General features: G+C 36.6%; 1 protein-coding gene across 1 annotated transcript in view; it reads left to right on the forward strand.

Annotated features, from left to right (window-relative positions):
- LOC127455163 (1-phosphatidylinositol 4,5-bisphosphate phosphodiesterase beta-2-like) overlaps positions 1 to 9,097 on the forward strand; it is a 55,161-nt gene extending 46,064 nt beyond the window's left edge. The window contains exons 31-32 of the mRNA XM_051722808.1: positions 3,293 to 3,391; positions 5,941 to 9,097. Coding sequence (XP_051578768.1) covers positions 3,293 to 3,391; positions 5,941 to 6,111 — 270 coding nt within the window. The 3' untranslated portion in view covers positions 6,112 to 9,097. The remainder of the gene's footprint in view (positions 1 to 3,292; positions 3,392 to 5,940) is intronic.
- Positions 9,098 to 21,956: the final 12,859 nt, after the last annotated feature.

Genomic DNA, 21,956 nt, shown 5'->3' on the forward strand with positions numbered 1-21,956 from the left:
GAAAAAGACTCTCAAATAACAATAATTCAATATATAATGATGAAATAATTACAAATAGTTATATTTAAATAATTACAATATATATATTATTATTATTATTATTATTATTATTATTATTATTATTATTAAAAAATTATATTCAGATAATTAAAATGCATTACATTATTGAAATAAGTGTCGTGAGATATCTCACCGGTCTCTGTGACAGCTCTAGACTCTGTAAACAGCAAGCAAAAATGTGTGACGCTTTCTGCCTGTCAATCGTTTTGCACGTTCCCATAATTTTGTATTTGCAGCAAAATATTGAGGCATAATGCCATTTGTATGCCACATTGTTCATAACAGTTGTCAATTGAGGGCGCTATTTTGCTGCAGTTGTGTTTGACAACTGTTTCTGCTCTTGTCGGTGTCAAAAAAGCTAATTTGGTATCGTCGGAGTGCAGGTTTTGAAAAAAGGGGCCTTGGCGAATCACTGTGTCAAGTTAAATGTAGTTTAATACTTAGAAAAACACGTCTTGAGATCCCTAAATTCAGATTTGCGCTCCATCAAGCTGTGTTTTGAACGCAAGAATGCGTCCTTGTGTTGTGCTGTCTGCTGAAGGGTTAGTTTGTTCTCTGTATAAGCTGTGCGTTGCCTATACTGCTGGAGTTTCACTTACTGCCCCCTGGAGAAAACAGGTGGTACTTCAAGCTTGAATTGCTCAGGAATATTCCTTATTACGGTCCGGGGTCATGATTTTTTTAACGAGTATTTTTTTTATATATAAATAAATGCACTGAATTAACATGTTAAATCGACAGCCCTAATATATATATATATAAAACTCAGCAAAAAAGAAACGTCCCTTTTTCAGGACATTGTATTTTAAAGATACTTTTGTAAAAATCCAAATAACTTTACAGATCTTTATTATAAAGGGTTTAAACAATGTTTTCCATGCTTGTTCAATGAACCATAAACAATTAATGAACATGCACCTGTGGAACGGTCGTTAAGACACTAACAGCTTACAGACGGTAGGCGATTAAGGTCACAGTTATAAAAACTTAGGACACTAAAGAGACCTTTCTACTGACTCTGAAAAACACCAAAAGAAAGATGCCCAGGGTCCCTGCTCATCTGCGTGAACGTGCCTTAGGCATGCTGCATGGAGGCATGAGGACTGCAGATGTGGCCAGGGCAATAAACTGCAGTGTCCATACTGTGAGATGCCTAAAACAGCGCTACAAGGAGACAGGAAGGACAGCTGATCATCCTCGCAGTGGCAGACCACATGTAACAACACCTGCACAGGATTGGTACATCCGAATATCACACCTGTGGGACAGATGGCAACAACAACTGCCCGAGTTACACCAGGAATGCACAATCCCTCCATCAGTGCTCAGACTGTCCGCAATAGGCTGAGAGAGGCTGGACTGAGGGCTTGTAGGCCTGTTGTAAGGCAGGTCCTTACCAGACATCACCAGCAACAATGTCGCCTATGGGCAAAAACCCACCTTCGCTGGACCAGACAGGACTGGCACAAAGTGCTCTTCACTGATGAGTCGCGGTTTTGTCTCACCAGGGGTGATGATCGGACTCGAGTTTATCGTCGAAGGAATGAGCATTACACCGAGGCCTGTACTCTGGAGCGGGATCGATTTGGAGGTGGAGGGTCCGTCATGGTCTGGGGCGGTGTGTCACAGCATCATCGGACTGAGCTTGTTGTCATTGCAGGCAATCTCAACGCTGTGCGTTACAGGAAAGACATCCTCCTCAATTCATGTGGTACCCTTCCTGCAGGCTCATCCTGACATGACCCTCCAGCATGACAATGCCACCAGCCATACTGCTTGTTCTGTGCATGATTTCCTGCAAGACAGGAATGTCAGTGTTCTGCCATGGCCAGCGAAGAGCCCAGATCTCAATCCCATTGAGCATGTCTGGGACCTGTTGGATCGGAGGGTGAGGGCTTGGGCCATTCCCCTCAGAAATGTCCGGGAACTTGCAAGTGCCTTGGTGGAAGAGTGGGGTAACATCTCACAGCAAGAACTGGCAAATCTGGTGCAGTCCATGAGGAGAAGATGCACTGCAGTACTTAATGCAGCTGGTGGCCACACCAGATACTGACTGTTACTTTTGATTTTGACCCCCCCTTTTGTTCAGGGACACATTATTCCATTTCTGTTAGTCACATGCCTGTGAAACTTGTTCAGTTTATGTCTTAGTTATTGAATCTTTTTATGTTCATACAAATATTTACACATGTTAAATTTGCTGAAAATAAAAGCAGTTGAAAGTGAGAGGACGTTTCTTTTTTGCTGAGTTTATATATATATATACTGTAGATATATAACATATAAATAATATAATTTTTTCTCATTTTCGTCAACATTGTTTTAATTAAAACAGTTTAATTATCATCATGGTTTGTCTGTTTTGTCTCATCTTGGTTATCATTGACAAAATAAAAAAACTCTTTGTAGTAATCTCGTCAACTAAATTACTGATGAAAATGTTTGGTGACAATGAAAACAGACCATGAACATGGGCACACAGATCCAAAAAATGCACCATAAAAGTAGTTCATATGACTTGTGCATTATATTCCAAGTCTTCTGAGCCAAGCTTTGTGTGGGGAAATTAAGTCATTATTCATTTAAAATTCACCCTTCTGCCATAGCTCTCAAATCTCATTCATACGTATCGTGATCCGTTACGAGACATGCAAGAACCGGTGCCATTAGGTTTAACTGATCAAACTTGGCATGACATGTCTCGACGTGCCATATTTGAACGTGCACAAACGCGAATGAGAAATGAGAGTTATGGAGGGGAACATTTCAAAAGGTTGTTAAGTTTTATTTTCTACTGGAGTGAATGAGTTTATTTGTGACACATGACAGATTCAGAAATGAAAGATTGAGTCTCTTCAGATATTTGGGACTGTACAGAGTGTTGAGTCCATCTGCTCAACGTGATATGCAAACAATAGCTGCATGTGGATTGGAAGCATGCTCTATTTGACGCTCACACACACACGCACACACACACACTCATGCACTTGAACTGAAGTGGAATGGATTTACACACATCTTTAAATTGTTTGTAGCTGGCTGTTGTATGTATATTAGTGCACATTTGATACACCTGAGTGCATGTATGTACACGTGACGTCAAGGCTAATGGTGTGTTTGTGTTCAAGTGTGTAAGCATGTACAGTACATGACGTTCACAGGTAGATATGTGCATCTGAATACGTGTGTATGTATATATGTTGATAACAAATGTAATATCATGCTCTCTTAGCTTGCAGATTACAACAACCCTGACGGTACACCTCAGGAACAGAATTTGAAGAAGAGACAGGCCGCTACGCTCGCTAACATCAGAGACCTGATCAGTCAGGTAAATACAGACTTCCACTGTATTATCAACCATGCCAAGGAAGCATTTTTAATATTAACAGACTTCATTTTTTGTTGCGTTAAGTCCACGTCTGTTAGCTTTGAGGTCATTTATATTCTAGCATAGGCAAAATAACATTTTAGCAGATAAATAAACTGTATCTCCTCTGGGAAAATGGACCTAAAGTATTGCTGACTCATCTTGCACTCATGGCGTATTTTAATTGTTGTCCAATCAAACGCTCTCTAGAATGAGAATGTCCCTCCCCCTAAAGGGCCGTTCACACAGAATGCGTTTAAAAAAGCTATACAATGTGCAACGGAGTGTAAACAAAACGCAGGTCTTTTGAGACGAGTATTTAAATGTTGAACTGTTTTTAACTGGACATGGCGTCTTAAAAACACACCTCGCATGCGTGAGACACTAAAAAAAACAATTGTGCATGTTTACCAGTCCCATTGGGATTTTGCGACTTCTTCTTGATTACTGCAGCCAAAAATGACAGAATTTGCTGCCGCTTTTCTCAAAAATTATGATGCCATTTGTGTCGCTTTTTGTGTTGTTTTGTAGTTTCTAATAATCATATTCTACTTGTGTCATTTGTGTCAGTGGCAGTATAAATGCTATTACCTGTAAATATTTTAGTGCATAATAACTGAATATGCATTTAGCATACAAAAAAAATAATACATATACACAAAAATACTATACATTTAAGAGGTGAAACCAGTGATTTGTCTAATATGAGTTTAATGGAACCTTAATTGTTTTCATATTAACATTTTCTGCCTCAGACAGTGCAACTTGGGTAATGTCAAAATAGTTGATCTGCATTAAAATGTACACTAAAACAACAAATAAGGATTCAATACTCAGGCCTGTCATGATTATTACATTGTGGCCATTTGATCTAATCGTAACTATTTTAGGTAACTGTGATTATTAGCCACGTTTCCACTATCGGGCCAAATGAGGGCGTACTAGTGTGTGCCAGGGACAGTTGCGTTCACACTGTCACTTCCGAGGCTTCATCTTGCCTCCTTGGGGCTTTCTTGGGACCAATGGTCTTTGGCCCGCCGATTAACCTTGGGCCAAACAAGTCCAACTGGGGACTGAGGCGGGTTCACTGTCAAAGGCGGAGTCTCGCTGAACTTGTCAGGATATGTATCCAGTGCACAATGGTACAGGTTCGGGGGAAAAAAACACAGGCACAGTACAAATCCGTTAAAATGCCCAATGGACAAAGTGGTGCCCAAAGAAATTACTTTCCATGGTTCGGTGAACTTTCATAGACGGTGTCAGTGGAGAGACCACTCGGGACACCACGGCAGTTACAGTCGGTGAGTTGTTATCACTAATTTATCGTGCTAGCTAGCTAATGTTTACATGCTTGAGCTTCCCTTTTGCTTGTGAAATGGGCGAGGTGTGTGATGTTGGCATCAGGATGGCGTATTAAGGGCGGATTTTAGGGCAGCGCTGCAGGGCTATTGGCCCAGTGGTGGTAACGCACATCGATTTTGGTCTTGCGGCTTGAAGTCCGAGGCTATTGGCCCTGGCTGGCCAGTTGATATCCCTGGCTCGTCCTGGCTCACACTGGCCCGATAGTGGAAAAGCAGCTATTGAGTACTTTAAGTACCGCAAAAGGTTAGACAATGATTTTGATAGTGAACGCAATAGGCGTCTTATCTCTAAAAATATAGGACAATAGGCGTTCCGTACAGGACGACGTCATTTTGGCCAAAATACAGTATGTCCTGGCTAATACAGGACAGTTGGCAACCCTATGTGGAGATGTGGGTAAATGTATGGTATTTTTGTGTATATGTATTAATATTTGCTTGCTAACTGAACAGAATAGCGGCTCGACTGTATAAAGTTTTTCGAGCGTTGTTTTTCCGCTGTCAAACATGTGGATAACCAATTGGATTACCTAATAAATTAAACAAAATTGCAAGTAACAGAAATAATGTGGAGTGGTCGAATTTGCATTGATTCTTGCGAACTATTAATTCGACAACAGTAGGTTGAAAGTTTTGCTGCTGAAATCAGTCTTTGCTTACTGAAATTTACTGCCCCCAGTGGCTGAAATTGGAAGTGTTTTTAAATATAAAGCACGTCTGAGATTCAGTTTTCAGGTGAAACGTCCTCAGGGTGGTGCCAAATGCGAGTTAACAGAAATGCATATTTTATTAACCATACACCCTAACCCTAGGTGGAGAAAAATTAGATTTTAGAGCGAAAATTTAACATCAGAATCGCGCTCATCATTGTTTATGTGAACATAACTCCCTGGTTTCCTTGGACCAGAACCCACGTCTCTAAGGCTGCTCGTGCAATCAGTCGCGCCACTGAAAAATATAAGCATATTTCATTTGATGTGCAAATATCTGATATGGGATGGTGCTTGTCAGTAATTCGACAGTATGGGGTCGATTTCAGGGTACATGAACATTCAGAAGCAACAATGTCCAGTTTGATCATGTTGCAGTTATCAAGCTCACTGGTTTCTCACTAACATCTCACCCCCTCACTTTCACTTTGGTTGTCAGCTCAACAAACTCGCTGTGTCAGAGCATGCTAAGAAGATGTGGTCTCTGCCCAGCGAGCTGTCGGAGTCTGTGAACTCCTGCGTCAGACCTCATTTCCCCGAACACGCAGACAAGGCCGGAGAAAAAAGCTCTGAACCCGCGGGACAGTACAGCCAAGTTTTTGTAGGATAAACTCCCTTTATATACTTGAGGAGATCAACATTAATATAGATTGATAGCTAACATGTTAACATGTTTATTTTTTACTTTACTCTGTGTTCTTTTTATTAGATATGACAACATGAAGGGCATTCTTGTCGTAAAACAGTTTAGTACTCAAACTTTCATAAAAACAAGTGACAGTAAGTGTGTAAACTGACCAAAAAAATATATGTATTGATCGTTACACAGAAGTCTACAAGACCAGTCTTATCTTATTTAAGGCTGTATGTAATTTACATAACACCTAAACATGAAATTATGTTATTATTTAAAGGAATGTTACTTTATTAAGAAATCATTTTGACTCGTCCCTCTTATTTAAAAAAAATAAAGCAAAAATTACGTTTACAGTGAGACACGTACAATGGTATTGAATGGGGCCAATCTGTAAACGTAAATTGTGGCTTAATGCCATTTTAATGCCATGTTGTGCATAACAGTTGTCAGTTGAGGGCGCTATTATGCTGCTGTTCTTTTTGACAGACGTTTCTGCACGATGCCGGTCTCAAAGCTAATTTGTTACCTTTGGAGTGCGGGGTTTTGGAAAGAGGGGGCGTGGCTAATCCAACGGCTGAGTCTCATGGAAGTAGAATGGCTAAAATCGCTTACAGCACCTTTAACTGCTTTTTCTGTATATATATATATAAACGAGGTACGAGTCTAAATAATTTTTTGTGCTAATCAGCATAATGCCACAAATGTTGTTGATCAAGCTTCACTTGTATTGAACCCGGAATATTCCTTTAAGGAATAACATATTCTAATGACGCACACCAAAAAAAAATGCACTTTGTAAAAAGACTTTAAGAATATAAGTTTAAGGGGTAGGTGATTGTAATCAAAATGTAAACAAAAAGATGCCATTGTTTTTTACTGTCATAAACAAGAGTTCTAAAACGACCACAGGGACTGAAATATCATACTAAATTAAAACAGGTGAGGTAAGATCTTCACATGAGGGTTAAACTTCAAGAACAACGATTTTCAAGACTAGAGAAGGTGGGAGTTTGAGTTTGAGCTGTGAAATGAGTTCAGTACTTGTGTTTGAACCACCAGCTCTCTACCGCTTCATTCTGATACTCAAACCCTCTCAGAGATACAGACAGTGAGTCAATCCATCCATTACTGATCAACCCACACATCATCATCCTCTCAATCATTCAGATGTTTTGTTAAGCCTGTGTCTTAGATAAGATGAATCATATATATATATATATATAACAATTTTGGGTAACAATAGTTTCTGCCAAAAAAGGTCACAATTACTACCAAACTTGTGTAAAAATGTGTTTTTAATTTTAGCCGCCACTGTCAACAAGTAAAAACTAAGATTCTGAAAGCTTCAAAGCTTCTTAAACAGTTTGAAGGAGATTACATATTAATTTATCATTATTTTTACAGTAATAACACTACACTGCCTCTGCCTCTTGACTCATTTGTGATAAACTGCTTGTATTTTTCCTCATCTGTAAGTTGCTTTGAATAAAAGTGTATGCTAAATGAACAATGTCAATTTATGATATTTTGGAGGATACTCTGGTTATCATGGTACATTTCTGTAAGAGGTTCATCCACATGCAAATCATGAGATATTGTACATCAGACTCATTGGTGACCAAACTTTTCATATGTCGAACTATAAAAAAAATCAAATGACTGAAATTCAAGTTTAGGTGGTGGAAATTCATTTTCATAAATTTTATACATTTTACTATTTTGATTTCTTAGTTATTCCAAAATATGTATTCACTTCAGATTCAGCTTGCAAATGTTTTTTTAAGCGTAACCCTGTAAAGCCTGACATATGAAAGAATTGTCAGAAAAATTCAAATTTTTTGACATTAAACTGTTTTCAGTACCATTAGACAAACTATAAAAAGATTAATAATTTGCACGTTTTTTTTATGTATCATATTTGATACAATAGGCTTTAAAAGGTCATTATCCTCCTGGGTAGGGTTGCACCAGCTGTGCGTAAGGTACTTAAGTTTGGACGTAAACTACGGGCTTAGTAACTACTAGTTAGTTTGTAACTAAGTCAGTGCTTAATTTGGTTGCACCATCTGTTCTTAAGGCAAGACTTAACTAGTAGGTTGCAAACTCTCCGTAAAGTAATGCGTAGTTGCAAAATATGACGTTTACCTGTATTGAACCAAAGTGTTAAAATGATGTAAATTTCAGTTTTATCTGGTTATGGTTGATGTTCAAACCTTGTTTGCTCACATAACTGTCAGCTGTAATGAATTATATTCCCACTGAAATACAATAGGTAAAAAAAGTACAGCAGATTTAGCCTAATAAATAGTATATTTATCCTATGTAAATAACATTATTCAGGAACTGCATCTAAAAGCAACAAGGGACAATAAATAAAAAAATTATTCATTTTAATATCCTATTTATATTTTGTATGTTGAAATTTGACACCGGGTGGCACACCCCGCAAAGTGCACCGTTAGATCGGTTTCATGCTGATGAGCCGCTAAGAAGTTGTTTTTTTACATAATAGTTTCCTTCATAAATGTAAATGAGTGTACATGTCAACATCATCATATATATATCTAAAGGATTGAAGTCTGTCAGGCAAAACATTCAGTCTGCTTTTTGATTCCAACCGTTACTCCTGGTCAGAGGCTTCCGTAAATATTTAGTTGATACGTGCGTAGGGTTATGTTCTACATAAGTTCAATGGTGCAACGCTCAAATATTTAGTAGTGTGTAAATTGTGACTTAGTGCCCATTTACACCACAACTAGACTAAGTTTTAACTTATGCACAGCTGGTGCAACCGGCCTCTGTGGCCCAGCAATGCATTGATGTGTAGGACATTTGTTATTGAAGTTTTTCGTAACCCATACATGCTACAGTGGTAAATCTTGGGGTATTATCAGAGGAGTCCCTGGGCTTTTCAGAGATACCAAATGTTTGAGAGTTTGACCATGACAACTTCCTCTACTTGGTCTATAAATATGGATTGAAATGTATCACAGAACAAATACAATATGAATATAATTTTCTTTTTTCAATAAATAATTTTTGTCATATGTATTTTATGCACAAGACACTATATTGACATTTAAAAAGGGGAATTGTAAAACTTTTTTCGCTGGGTCTCAGGACATTATGGTAAGATGACATCATAATAGCTTGTAATGTAAAATAATGAGATCTTTATAATGACAGAGCAGGCCGCATATATGAAAATATACAGAAATATTAGTTCACACTTTAAATATATCTTATAAAATGTATATGTCAGATTTTGTTTTGTGGTGGGCATGAATGTAATTTAATGATGATTGAGAGATATACCTCAAAAGCCTGTTGTATCATATTTGATACATGGATTTCAAAGAGGGTTTTTCAATAAAATAATATACAAAATTTTAACCAAGCACAAGTTGCTTATTCAGCAAATACTCATTTTAAAATATCAGTAACAATATAATCAGTACTGTCACTTTAACTTTATTAAAATAAGCTGTCATTTATCCCAACATAAGAGTAAAATCCTCCACCATTTTAAATAGATTGATATAAACATTGAACCCACTTTTTTCCTCAAATAACCACTAGATGGTGCCATAAACAACTTACATACCATAGGTTGTTTGTCTCGTCAGCTTGAACAACCAGTAAAATGCATCTTTATTAACTGCCTCTGTCAGTTTATTTCCATGTTTATTAGAGGTCAACCGACAGTGGATTTTGCCGATACCGATAACTAAGGTCGACAACCAATTTATCAACCAATAAATTTTAAATCAATTTATAGAATGATAAATACATTTCTTAGACTTTGCCTATTATGAAGGGCACAGACATTGAGACTACAAGTATTGTTCAACAAAAATCCTAATAACCAGAAAAATTTAGATTTTTAACTTTAAGCAAGTTCGAAACACACCGGGCACTCTTATTTTGAAAAGACAGAGATTTGGCTACCTTACAATGCTCTATATGTTTTTACCAAATGAAGCCTTTTATAAGCCCATATATTTCACCAGATGAGGTTTATTGATGAGGAATAAAAAATAAAAATAAAGGATTGGCATAGATTTTACTGATAACCTAAAGATCCAAAAAGCAACTATCAGTGCCGATTAATCGGTAAAACCGATATATCGGTCTTCCTCTAATGTTTATGTCTGTAAGTGCATTTCAGATGTGAAATTGTACATACAGTAGCTGTCCTTACATTAGAGAGAGCTGGCTGTTTTTCACAAGACTAATATCATTTGTTTTGAAGCTTCAGTAATAAATGCACGTGGATGCTCCTCTGTCACATGAAAAGTAATAGTGCCGATTTGATTTTATTCTTGGATAGATTGAGAGAAACAAGAGAAATGGCTCAAAAAGCTTTTATAAGTCATCCACTGGGCTTCAATTTTGACACACAAAGGCTTTTTCGGCTCTAATTTTCTTTAACTACTACTTTTAAGACTTCAGTCATCAAAATGGTCTTCTGTCTTTAAATAGCTGACAGGAGCAGATTGTTCTGATGATAATGGACAGAAGAAAGGTAGATACTGACCTAAAAATATGAACGTAGACAACATTCTGTGAAAGCTAAAAAAGAAACAGAAAGAATTAAATTAAACTGAGGCCAAATGGAGATGTTTCAGATGTTTTTCTCGAGAAAAAGACCCCAGTAATTTCACATGTGTCTCCTCTAGAGTTTCAGAAGAATTCGAAACAATGTTTCGAACTGTGCACAGGTTTGCTAAGATACCTCCAGATTTCAATATGAACTCAAACATTTCTCATCAAATTCTGCCAAGACCAAATGATCTGAGCTACAGTATGTGTTCTTCACGTTCATTGTACAGCTTTATAGTCTTGCTGTATGTCAACAGTTGACTCAGTTGTGACTATATATTCATCCTAAAGCATTTTAACATCTGAGAAACACCTAAGACAAATACACTTACATGAAATACAACTAAGAGCTTTCAAGAATGAAATCTCCTGAGTTATGAAAAAGCAACACTGCAAAAATGGCATTTTCGTATTTTTGTATTATTTTCTGTTAAAAAAAATATCTAAACATCCTTGAAACAAGAACAAATCATTTGAGAAGCAGACTAATGTAAGAAATTAAGTCTTGTTTTTAGAGAATCGGACTATTTGCCAGTGGGATAACAAAATAATCTTGTTTTCCCTTTGAATACATTTTTATACCACATTGGCAAAAAATACTTATTTCTTGTTATAAGCATAAATGTTACTAAATTCTGTTAGAATACCCTGAAAAAAGTCAAAATATGTGATTTTGCTTTCAGTAAGATAATTATTATTTTATTTATTTATTTTTTGCTGTGAACCTGTGAAGGAATATCCCGGACGAGCCCCCAATTTATATTACCACCCATATTAAATACAGTCACTGTGAATTTTCTTTCTGTTTTCTTACTGTGTAATCTGATTATTTAATTAGATATTTAACTCTACTCCAAATGTGGATAAACTGTTTACAGTATGTACTATATACTATATAGGTGTTTGACCTGATTAATTCAGTTCTTGTCCAAATCACATCAGCGAATTGAAAGTTGATTTTGTTTCTCATAGCGTTTTATGGTGCTTTAGTGAACATAATATCTGACACACACACTGAAATGTGTGATTGAAATGTCCTCACACACTCACACTGACAGTGAGATCTTGATTCAGTTGTGACTCAAATCTGATGGACATCTGATGAAGGATTCTCCTGCCCGCCGCATGGTGACTGACTTTTAGAAGATGCTCATGAAGAAACTTTTATCAGTCTAGTGCATGTGTTTGTATATTTCAGAATAAAGATTGCAAAGAAAAAAACAATTAACCCCACTGGCAGAGTTTTTTGTTTTAAGCTTAAACCTCACTAGATAAACTTAGCTAGACTTGCTTAAAACTATATGCCAATGGGCTGAGAAAAATGTACTTATTATATACATCCTTTCTCTCTCACTCTCTCTCTCTATCTCTCTCTATATATGTGTGTGTGTGTGTGTGTGTGTGTGTGTGTGTGCGTGTGTGTGTGTGCGTGTGTGTGCGTGTGTGTGCGTGTGTCATTGACAAATAGGTTGTCCAAGCTGATAAAAATTAGAAATATTAAAAAAAATCTAGTTTAAAACACGTCAAGTTCGTGCAAGTTCCTGTTGTTTTTACAGATGTTTGTAAAATATTTATAGCATTTTCTACTAAAAATGTAATGTGTTGTATCCATCAAGTAAAAGGTATTAAAAGAGTTTCATTGCACTTGAATACATGAAAGTGTGGGCAACTTAATAATTATTATTTTTTTTTTTAAGTCAAACATATGTTTCAAGGTGAAATATATATATATATATATATGCAATTATTAATATAATTTTTTTATATATCATGAATTTTTAAGTCAAGAATATCAAGAAGTTTTCTCATGGTTGCACCAAATGACCTGAACAAAATGTGCCTTGTCATAAAAATGTCAAAATATTGATATATATGACAAAATAATGATTTGTTTGTAAAACTTCACATAGTCTTGCGGGTCTAAAGCGATCTCTGTTTCATTATTTTTATCACATGACAACAATATTGCTAACTACATGTTGTTTTCACCACATGACTGATTTGGTGGACAAAAGTTTTTTTCAGATATTAATCATATTTTAAAATACAATTGTTTCACTGCTTATTTTCTTAAGAAATAATAATAACATATTATTTAGCACAACTGACACCAAACTGTTTCAGATGATTAAGCCACATTACATTTTTTACATTAAGCCCCAGAAAAATATCTTATTCATTTTAACATTATAAATATAAAAAATATTAAATTGTGATATCAGCACATACTGTAGGTTTGCACTATTAAAAAAGTTAATTTTTTATATAAATTACTCTTAAATATTCTTGGTCAAAAATTACATTTAGACTAGTAAAAAACATAATTATTGATATCTTTAACTGCATTTTCACTAGTAAAATTTCACAAATATCTGCCATTCATTCAAAACTCAATTACACATACACTATATTGCCAAAAGTATTCGCTCACCCATCCAAATAATTGAATTCAGGTGTTCCAATCACTTCCATGGCCACAGGTGTATAAAATGAAGCACCTAGGCATGCAGACTGCTTCTACAAACATTTGTGAAAGAATGGGCCGCTCTCAGGAGCTCAGTGAATTCCAGCGTGGTACTGTGATAGGATGCCACCTGTGCAACAAGTCCAGTTGTGAAATTTCCTCGCTACTAAATATTCCACAGTCAACTGTCAGTGGTATTATAACAAAGTGGAAGCAACTGGGAATGACAGCAACTCAGCCACGAAGTGGTAGGCCACATAAAATGACAGAGCGGGGTCAGCAGATGCTGAGGCGCATAGTGCGCAGAGGTCGCCAACTTTCTGCAGAGTCAATTGCTACAGACCTCCAAAGTTCATGTGGCCTTCAGATTAGCTCAAGAACAGTGCGTAGAGAGCTTCATGGAATGGGTTTCCATGGCCGAGCAGCTGCATCCAAGCCATACATCACCAAGTGCAATGCAAAGCATCGGATGCAGTGGTGTAAAGCACGCCGCCACTGGACTCTAGAGCAGTGGAGACGCGTTCTCTGGAGTGACGAATCACGCTTCTCCATCTGGCAATCTGATGGACGAGTCTGGGTTTGGCAGTTGCCAGGAGAACGGTACTTGTCTGACTGCATTGTGCCAACTGTGAAGTTTGGTGGAGGGGGGATTATGGTGTGGGGTTGTTTTTCAGGAGCTGGGCTTGGCCCCTTAGTTCCAGTGAAAGGAACTCTGAATGCTTCAGCATACCAAGAGATTTTGGACAATTCCATGCTCCCAACTTTGTGGGAACAGTTTGGGGATGGCCCCTTCCTGTTCCAACATGACTGCGCACCAGTGCACGGTCCATAAAGACATGGATGAGCAAGTTTGGTGTGGAAGAACTTGACTGGCCTGCACAGAGTCCTGACCTCAACCCGATAGAGCACCTTTGGGATGAATTAGAGCGAAGACTGCGAGCCAGGCCTTCTCGTCCAACATCAGTGTCTGACCTCACAAATGCGCTTCTGGAAGAATGGTCAAAAATTCCCATAAACACACTCCTAAACCTTGTGGAAAGCCTTCCCAGAAGAGTTGAAGCTGTTATAGCTGCAAAGGGTGGGCCGACGTCATATTAAACCCTATGGATTAAGAATGGGATGTCACTTAAGTTCATATGCGTCTAAAGGCAGATGAGCGAATACTTTTGGCAATATAGTGTATCTATAATAATTTCATTATTATAAACCATTTTTTTTACATCAATAATTACATTGTTTCTAGTTTAAATGACCATTCCTAATATCAACAATCGAATTACAACTAGTAAAATATGAACATTTTTTATATCTGTAATTTAGGCAATGTTAATTTAATATTTTATTTTATTTTAGAATTTCAGATAAGTTGAACGGTAATTAAAGTTATATTAAAAGGCTTACTTATTAGTTACAATCACATTACAGATATCTAAAATTAACGTTGATAATTACTGATATCAAGAATTAGCATTTTAACTAGTGAAAATGTAAATAAAGATATCTATAATTCATTTCCTACATATGATTAAATGTCGAAAGGCTTGTGATAGTGTGTGTGTTTGTTGTGTATTCACATGTAATCATGTATGTGTATGTTTGAAAAGGTATGACCGTGATGTGCAGAAATGTGTGTGATATCAGATGGTCTGTTGAGATTGGGCTCAACACGTTAATATTCACATAAAAAGAGGGGTGAAGTGTGTCATGAACTAATTAACATGTCAATCTGAACAGTCTGCCCACCCACAACACCTCAAACACACACACACACGCTGATAAACACAGCGATCTGATGGGTCGCACATCTCCCATCTGCCCGTGACTCATGTCTCTTCTCACATGGAACACAGACAGTTCTCAATGAGCAATCATCATTGTGTTATAATTCTTCATTATGAATGTACATTTCCAGGATTTACTAAAGAATATATTGATGCCTTAATGACTGAACTAGAAAAAGGTGTGTGTTCATATTATTTGGGTTATAAGCAAAGAGACACCTGATTCTTTACATACAGAATCATACAGATACATTTCATTAAACAATGAAAATCCATTATAAAAACACAAGTATTACATGCTTTAAAATATGATAATCTAAACAAAGAGTGAAATAAACAAACCATTTTAATATTTACTGTGTGAAAATTATTTAAAATAAATAAGATTAGATTTTCAAAAATGATCACTTTCCCACAGTTGTGACGTCATTTCCAGCACACCAAACAATTTTGCCCCTAATAACGTGTTTTTCAAAAGTTAGTGTACTTGTTAACCAAGTGGACAAAAGTGTCAGTGAAGAGATGAAATATGAGACAAAATAAAATAAAGGGAAATATCACTTGTGAGCAGAAAATGTTATTGTTATTTTATTTTATTGGCTGTCATTTCAAGCTGTAATTTTGCAAATTTAGCTAGATGAAAAGACAAACTTCATAAATGTTCAAGGTAAGTTCAATCGACAGCGTTTGTAGCATAATGTGAATTACCACAAAAATGAATTTCGACAAGTCCCTCATTTTCTTAAAAAGAGGAACAATCGGGGGGGCTTGGGTATCTCAGCGAGTATTGACGCTGATCATCACAACTGGAGTCACGAGTTTGAATTCAGGGCGTGCTGAGTGACTCCAGCCAGGTCTCCTAGCAACCAAATTGGCCCGGTTGCTAGGGAGGGTAGAGTCACATGGGGTAACCCCCTCGTGGTCACTATAATGTGGTTCTTGCTCTTGGTGGGGCGCGCGCGTGGTGAGTTGTGCGTGGATGTCGCGGAGAATAGCGTGAAGCCTCCGCACGTGCTACGTTTCCACGGTAACGTGCTCAACAAGCCACGTGATAAGATGCGCGGATTGACGGTCTCAGACGCGGAGGCAACTGAGATTCGTCCTCCGCCACCCGGATTGAGGCGAGTCACTACGCCACCACGAGGACTTAGAGCGGATTGGGAATTGGGCATTCCAAACTGGGGAAAATCAAAAAAAGAGGAAAAATGGAGGTTACAGTGAGACACTTACAATGGAACTGAATGGGGCCAATTTTTGGAGGGTTTAAAGGCAGAAATGGGAAGTTTATAATTGTTCTTTGTCAGAACTTAATTCAGTCGTGGACAATGGTTCCACGTGTTTGAAATTAGTTTTCTTATTTAAAGGGATAGTTCACCCAAAAATGAAAATTCTCTCATCATTTACTCACCCACCTGCCATCTCAAGTGTGCATGACTGACATTCTTCATCAGAACACATTTGAAAAAAAAAAAAAAAATAGTAAAATATCTTAGCTCAGTAGGTCCTTAAAATGCAAGTGGATGGTGATCCGACATTTGAATCTCCAAAAATCACAGACAGTCAGAATAAACGGCATCCATACGACTCCAGCGGTTAAATTAATGTCTTCTAAAGCAAAACGATCACTTTTGCTGCGAAAAAGATCAATATTTTAGTACTTTTTAACTACTGTATAAACCATTGCTTCCAGTCAACAGCCATATGCGCATTCACAAGAGGGCGGAGTTCACGTGGTCTTGTGTGACGTATTCGTGTTGGCATGTTATGGATGTAATCTTACGTTTCCGAACGTGCTCCTTGAAACAACCACACCGTCTTTTTCCAGAGCAGCCTGTATTTCTCCTGAGGTTACCTGTGGGTTTTTCTTTATATCCCGAACAATTCTTCTGGCAGTTGTGGCTGAAATCTTTCTTGGTCTACCTGACCTTGGCTTGGTATCAAGAGATCCCCGAATTTTCCACTTCTTAATAAGTGATTGAACAGTACTGACTGGCATTTTCAAGGCTTTGGACATCTTTTTATATCCTTTTCCATCTTTATAAAGTTCCATTACCTTGTTACGCAGGTCTTTTGACAGTTCTTTTCTGCTCCCCATGGCTCAGTATCTAGCCTGCTCAGTGCATCCACGTGAGAGCTAACAAACTCATTGACTATTTATACACAGACACTAATTGCAATTTAAAAAGCCACAGGTGTGGGAAATTAACCTTTAATTGCCATTTAAACCTGTGTGTGTCACCTTGTGTGTCTGTAACAAGGCCAAACATTCAAGGGTATGTAAACTTTTGATCAGGGCCATTTGGGTGATTTCTATTATCATTATGATTTAAAAAGGAGCCAAAGAACTATGTGATAATAAATGGCTTCATATGATCACTACCCTTAAATAAAAGACAGGTTTTTTTTTTGTTTGTTTTGTTTTTTGCATGATCAGTCATATTTTCAAAATCAATGCCAAAATTTCACAATTTCTGCCAGGGTATGCAAACTTTTGAGCACAACTGTATATGAAAGCTGTATTTTGTGTTTACTCTGGTTGCCTTTGTTTTATATCTCCTTTGAAGATCTAAAACCATTTAGTATGAAATAGAAATCAAGCAAATACTTTTTCACAGCACTGTACTCTCCCTATTGAGTTAATCCCCTGCCCAGTTTCATCAATGCTACATTAACGATACAAAAAGTATTCATGTTGTCCCAACTCAAATGGATTAAGTAAACTTCCACTTGACTCATTTAAATTGATAGAATGCATTGAAATCAAGTTGTGACAAAATGTTTTGAATTGTGTTGCTTTAGCAGCAAAAATAATATTTTATTATTGTAATCGCTTCCATTGTAAGTGCCTCACTGTATTTAATTAACACATTTGCTGATTGCAGCATTAATTCAAGTGTCATTGAAAATCTGAATAGAATTGTACAAATCATAGATGTACTAGATTTGAGTTCTCAAGAGATGTAAACAATTGTGAAATTAAAATAAACTAGATTTTTTTTATTTTTAAGAAGAAAATGTGATGGATACTTGGCTGTGAACAATCAGGTTGTTAGGGTGCTAACGTGTTGTTGTTGGTTTTCAGGGAATTGCTATGCGGTTGCTAAGGATTTCTGGGTGGTTGTCAGGATGTTACTAACTGGCTCAAGTCGAAAGCAGCCAACACTCAGGTTTCTCTGACATTTTGTGGTCTAGATATTGTTCGTGTCCCTTCTTCAATGTAAGTCTGTTTGAGAGTTTTATCATCCGCCAGACCAAAATTACACTGATCTAATAGAAGTGTTATTTCTTAAAAAGTAACAATTTTTTTTTTGTTGTTGTTTAGATTCCACAGCTACAGACCACAGAATATGTACAAATACTTCATGTAGGCTACTTTAGTGTAATCCACCATTAGAGTTGAGCAAAAATGGAAAACAAGAGCAATGTGTTCTCCTCCACTTCACCGTTAATGGGATTCTAATTTGTGATGCGAGGTAGTGTTGAGTCACCAGGCGCAGTTTCCCTGGTAAACACATGCGATCTGTTGCTCCAGAAGTCAAACCACCTGCGCAGATTCTCTTGCAAGTGACCTCTCTTCCTGCACTGCAGGCCTCTACGGCATCATTACGGCATCTCCTGCGACTAATGCAGGGTTTCTGCCAGCCGGGTTTGCCTCATCCATTAGAGCTGCCCTCTCTGCCACCTCTGTGCCATCTGCTCCACGTGGTGCCTGCTGATGCTCCTATATTATTTGAAATTTCACTCCATTTCTGATGCACAAATAACATTAAATACTAAAATTGCTTCTATGCAATTTCCAGAGAGATGCAGCCAAACATGATTTTTATAAGCTTGTTGGTTGTGGTTCTGTCGAAGGGTCAAATTGCAGAAAGCTGACTGAAGTTATCGAAAGCCCTTTTGACATTTAATCGTGCAGGATATGAATTATAAATATGGACTACAACTCAGTTTTCACTAAGCTCAGATGGGCCTGCCACAATCATCAAAACACTTCTTGACCAACACAAAATCAGTATTGTTTAAAAGCTTAGAAGCTCTACTTTCCAATGTATGCAGGCATTATGACCAAAACTGAACAAGAGCTTTGAAATTTGCAGACAAATCGGAAGTGTTCCATTTTGATCATTTATTAAAAAAAATGTGCACTGTAGATATTATTGCAATCAACAAAAACATCAAACTGATCAAATATCCATGTGTCATATGTTGCTGGAAAGCTCTCAAAGAGTAGACTACAACCAGCCTATTTGTGTTACACACAGACAAAAATATAGCAAATAATAGCTTAGTATATGTCTTTGACAATTATGCTGGTGTTGCTTATATGCCGCATTTTCGCTTATAACTTCATGAAAAAATACATGGAACATAAACCATTATAGGAGGATGTGATTATCTTTCAGACAAGCCCACACACAAGATAATCAGATGCATAGATCATTAGATAATCCACACAAAGCACAATGTTACATATGGCCACCAGGAGATGGCGCCAAATACATGACACAGACTCAATGATGACTCAAATGACACAGAATGATACTCATTCTGTGAAATCTCATTACTAAAATCATGTCTGCATGCTATGCAAACCTTTAGTCATTGTTGTGTTTGCATGTGTAATTAGTTCTTATGTACAATTATTATGTTCTAATTGTTTGGAGAGGCTTTTGGACACATGGAGATGTTTTTGGACACTATGATAAATTATCGTTTTAATGCTATAACTTTTTATTTCTGTGTCATATAAAATAAATAAATAAAAATAATAATAATTCTCAGTAACAATTGACATGTTTGGGAACAAAACAAAATCAGTTTTTCAGAGCCACTGTATTTACTTCCTGAGATATTTAATGTCAAAAAAGAAAAATAAGAAAAAAATAATTTTTGGCTAAATGTTTTGTTGTGATTTATCAGCAGTTTCTTAGGCTGAGAATCTCAGAATGTATCATAATCATTATAATTATACAACTTTAAAAGTTTTCTTTACAATGATACACTTGACCCTCCTTGTTTTTTGTTTTTTTGAGTTATAAGCCTTTAATTTTGGGTATGCCACTGAAACAGGAAATCTTTAAAAAAAACACCTTCAGAGCTTAAAGGGTTAAAATGCAAATTATTGATATTAGCAATGAAATTACTACAAGTGATGATGCACATTTTTGATATCAGTAATTATTTTTGCACTAGTAAATTGTTAATTCTTGATATCAGAAATGGAATTTCAATTAGTAAAAACTATAATAACTGCATTTTCACTAGTAGAATTTCACATTAATCTGTCATTCACTCCTGTTAAAAAAATGCCATAACAGATATCTTTAGGCTAAATAATTCACTTATCAGCTGTACTTCTTACTAGTAAAAATGATCATTTTTTTATATCAATAATTAAATTTGTACTAGTAGCCTACAAATATCCATTCCTGATATCAACAATTGCACTACAACCAGTGACATTTTTTTATAGTGTGCCCAAAACAATTGTGTCGATTCATGGACCGTTCAGTTCTATTTATGCACAGCTTATCCTATGCAACCCATATATGAACCCTTATGTGATGTTCCAATCATTTTTTATCCATTTTGAACAAAAAAACATGGACTGGATTTCATGAGTTTAGGCCGCGTGACAAAAAAAGTAACACTCGTGTGTTCCGGGTCATTTTTGACCCAGCATAGTAAATGAATGGGAAAGACTAAAACTTTTTTAGTTTTAGTCTAGCTTTTTTTTTTTTTTTTTTTTTTTAATGTGTCAAAAAATACACAAATAAGCCACAGTGCAGAACACACACACATTGAAATGAAGGGGTGAGACTATAACACATCCACAATGCAGAACATTTGCACTCGCACATATACACACATTCATATATTACAAACAGGCATGAATTAGTGGATCTGTGCAGCCATTTACTGGTCATGTCATGTGGCAGATGGCAGCAATCTGACCTCAATGCACACACTCATACACACACACACACACACACACACACACACACACACTCTTATAATATTACTTAATTTAACTGATTAATTTTGATGCTTGCAAAAGAAATGCCAATTTTTCCATTGCAAAATATTTATCCTAAGTCTTCTGTTTGTACACAAAATGATTTATATGATTTATACCATTAAATTTCCCCATCCCCCTCACACAAATTCACAATATTAGTGCCTTTAGTGAAATTAGTGATATATATATATATATATATCACTTAAAATATAAACATTTATGTTCACTTTTGACCCACGTACACGTCAAGTGTGACTCACAAATGAACAGCGCGTGAGGGTTAATAATAATAATAATAATAATAATAATAAAAATCATGAGCACAGAAATATATTATCCTGAAATTCCCAGTAAAATTTTGTTTCCCAATCAGACTCTGCTGGTGGATTCAATGCTTAAATCATATTGTAACTTATTATTATATTCAATTCAGATTTTAAATGAAGTTTGCATGCTTTCATTGTGGCTAGACTGTGGCTGCATCATCAAAAGTGTATTAAATTGTCACTGTAAATAAAATTTTTTTGGGGCATTTGGAAATAAAGTTTACATTTTTGTGATTGTAATCATGCAAATACATACAGTATACAATGACTTTATTGACAGTGTATTGATAGCAGATAAGAGAACACACTGCGGACAACCACACTCGCCGTACATTTTACAGACACCTCCCAAACTGCAGATCTTTTATTGCATTTCGAGTGGCATTGAGCAGCTTTCTTCTCCAGTGGACATGCAGGATAACTTTCTTCCTTTAAAAACACAGTTGGAACCTCAAATGACAGATACAAATTCCCATTTTCAGCTCAGTCCATAACAATACCAGCAATGTTGTCATGGTGAATTTTCTTCATGTTGGATGTATTTTTGGAGCCGCAGGACCCTCGCTGAGTCCAGATGCTGTGGTTATTTCACGAGAGCCACTCAAGCACTTTGGATGCAAAAGCAA

This window comes from Myxocyprinus asiaticus, chromosome 17 (assembly GCF_019703515.2).
Source record: "Myxocyprinus asiaticus isolate MX2 ecotype Aquarium Trade chromosome 17, UBuf_Myxa_2, whole genome shotgun sequence".
NCBI classification, from domain to species: Eukaryota; Metazoa; Chordata; class Actinopteri; order Cypriniformes; family Catostomidae; genus Myxocyprinus; species Myxocyprinus asiaticus.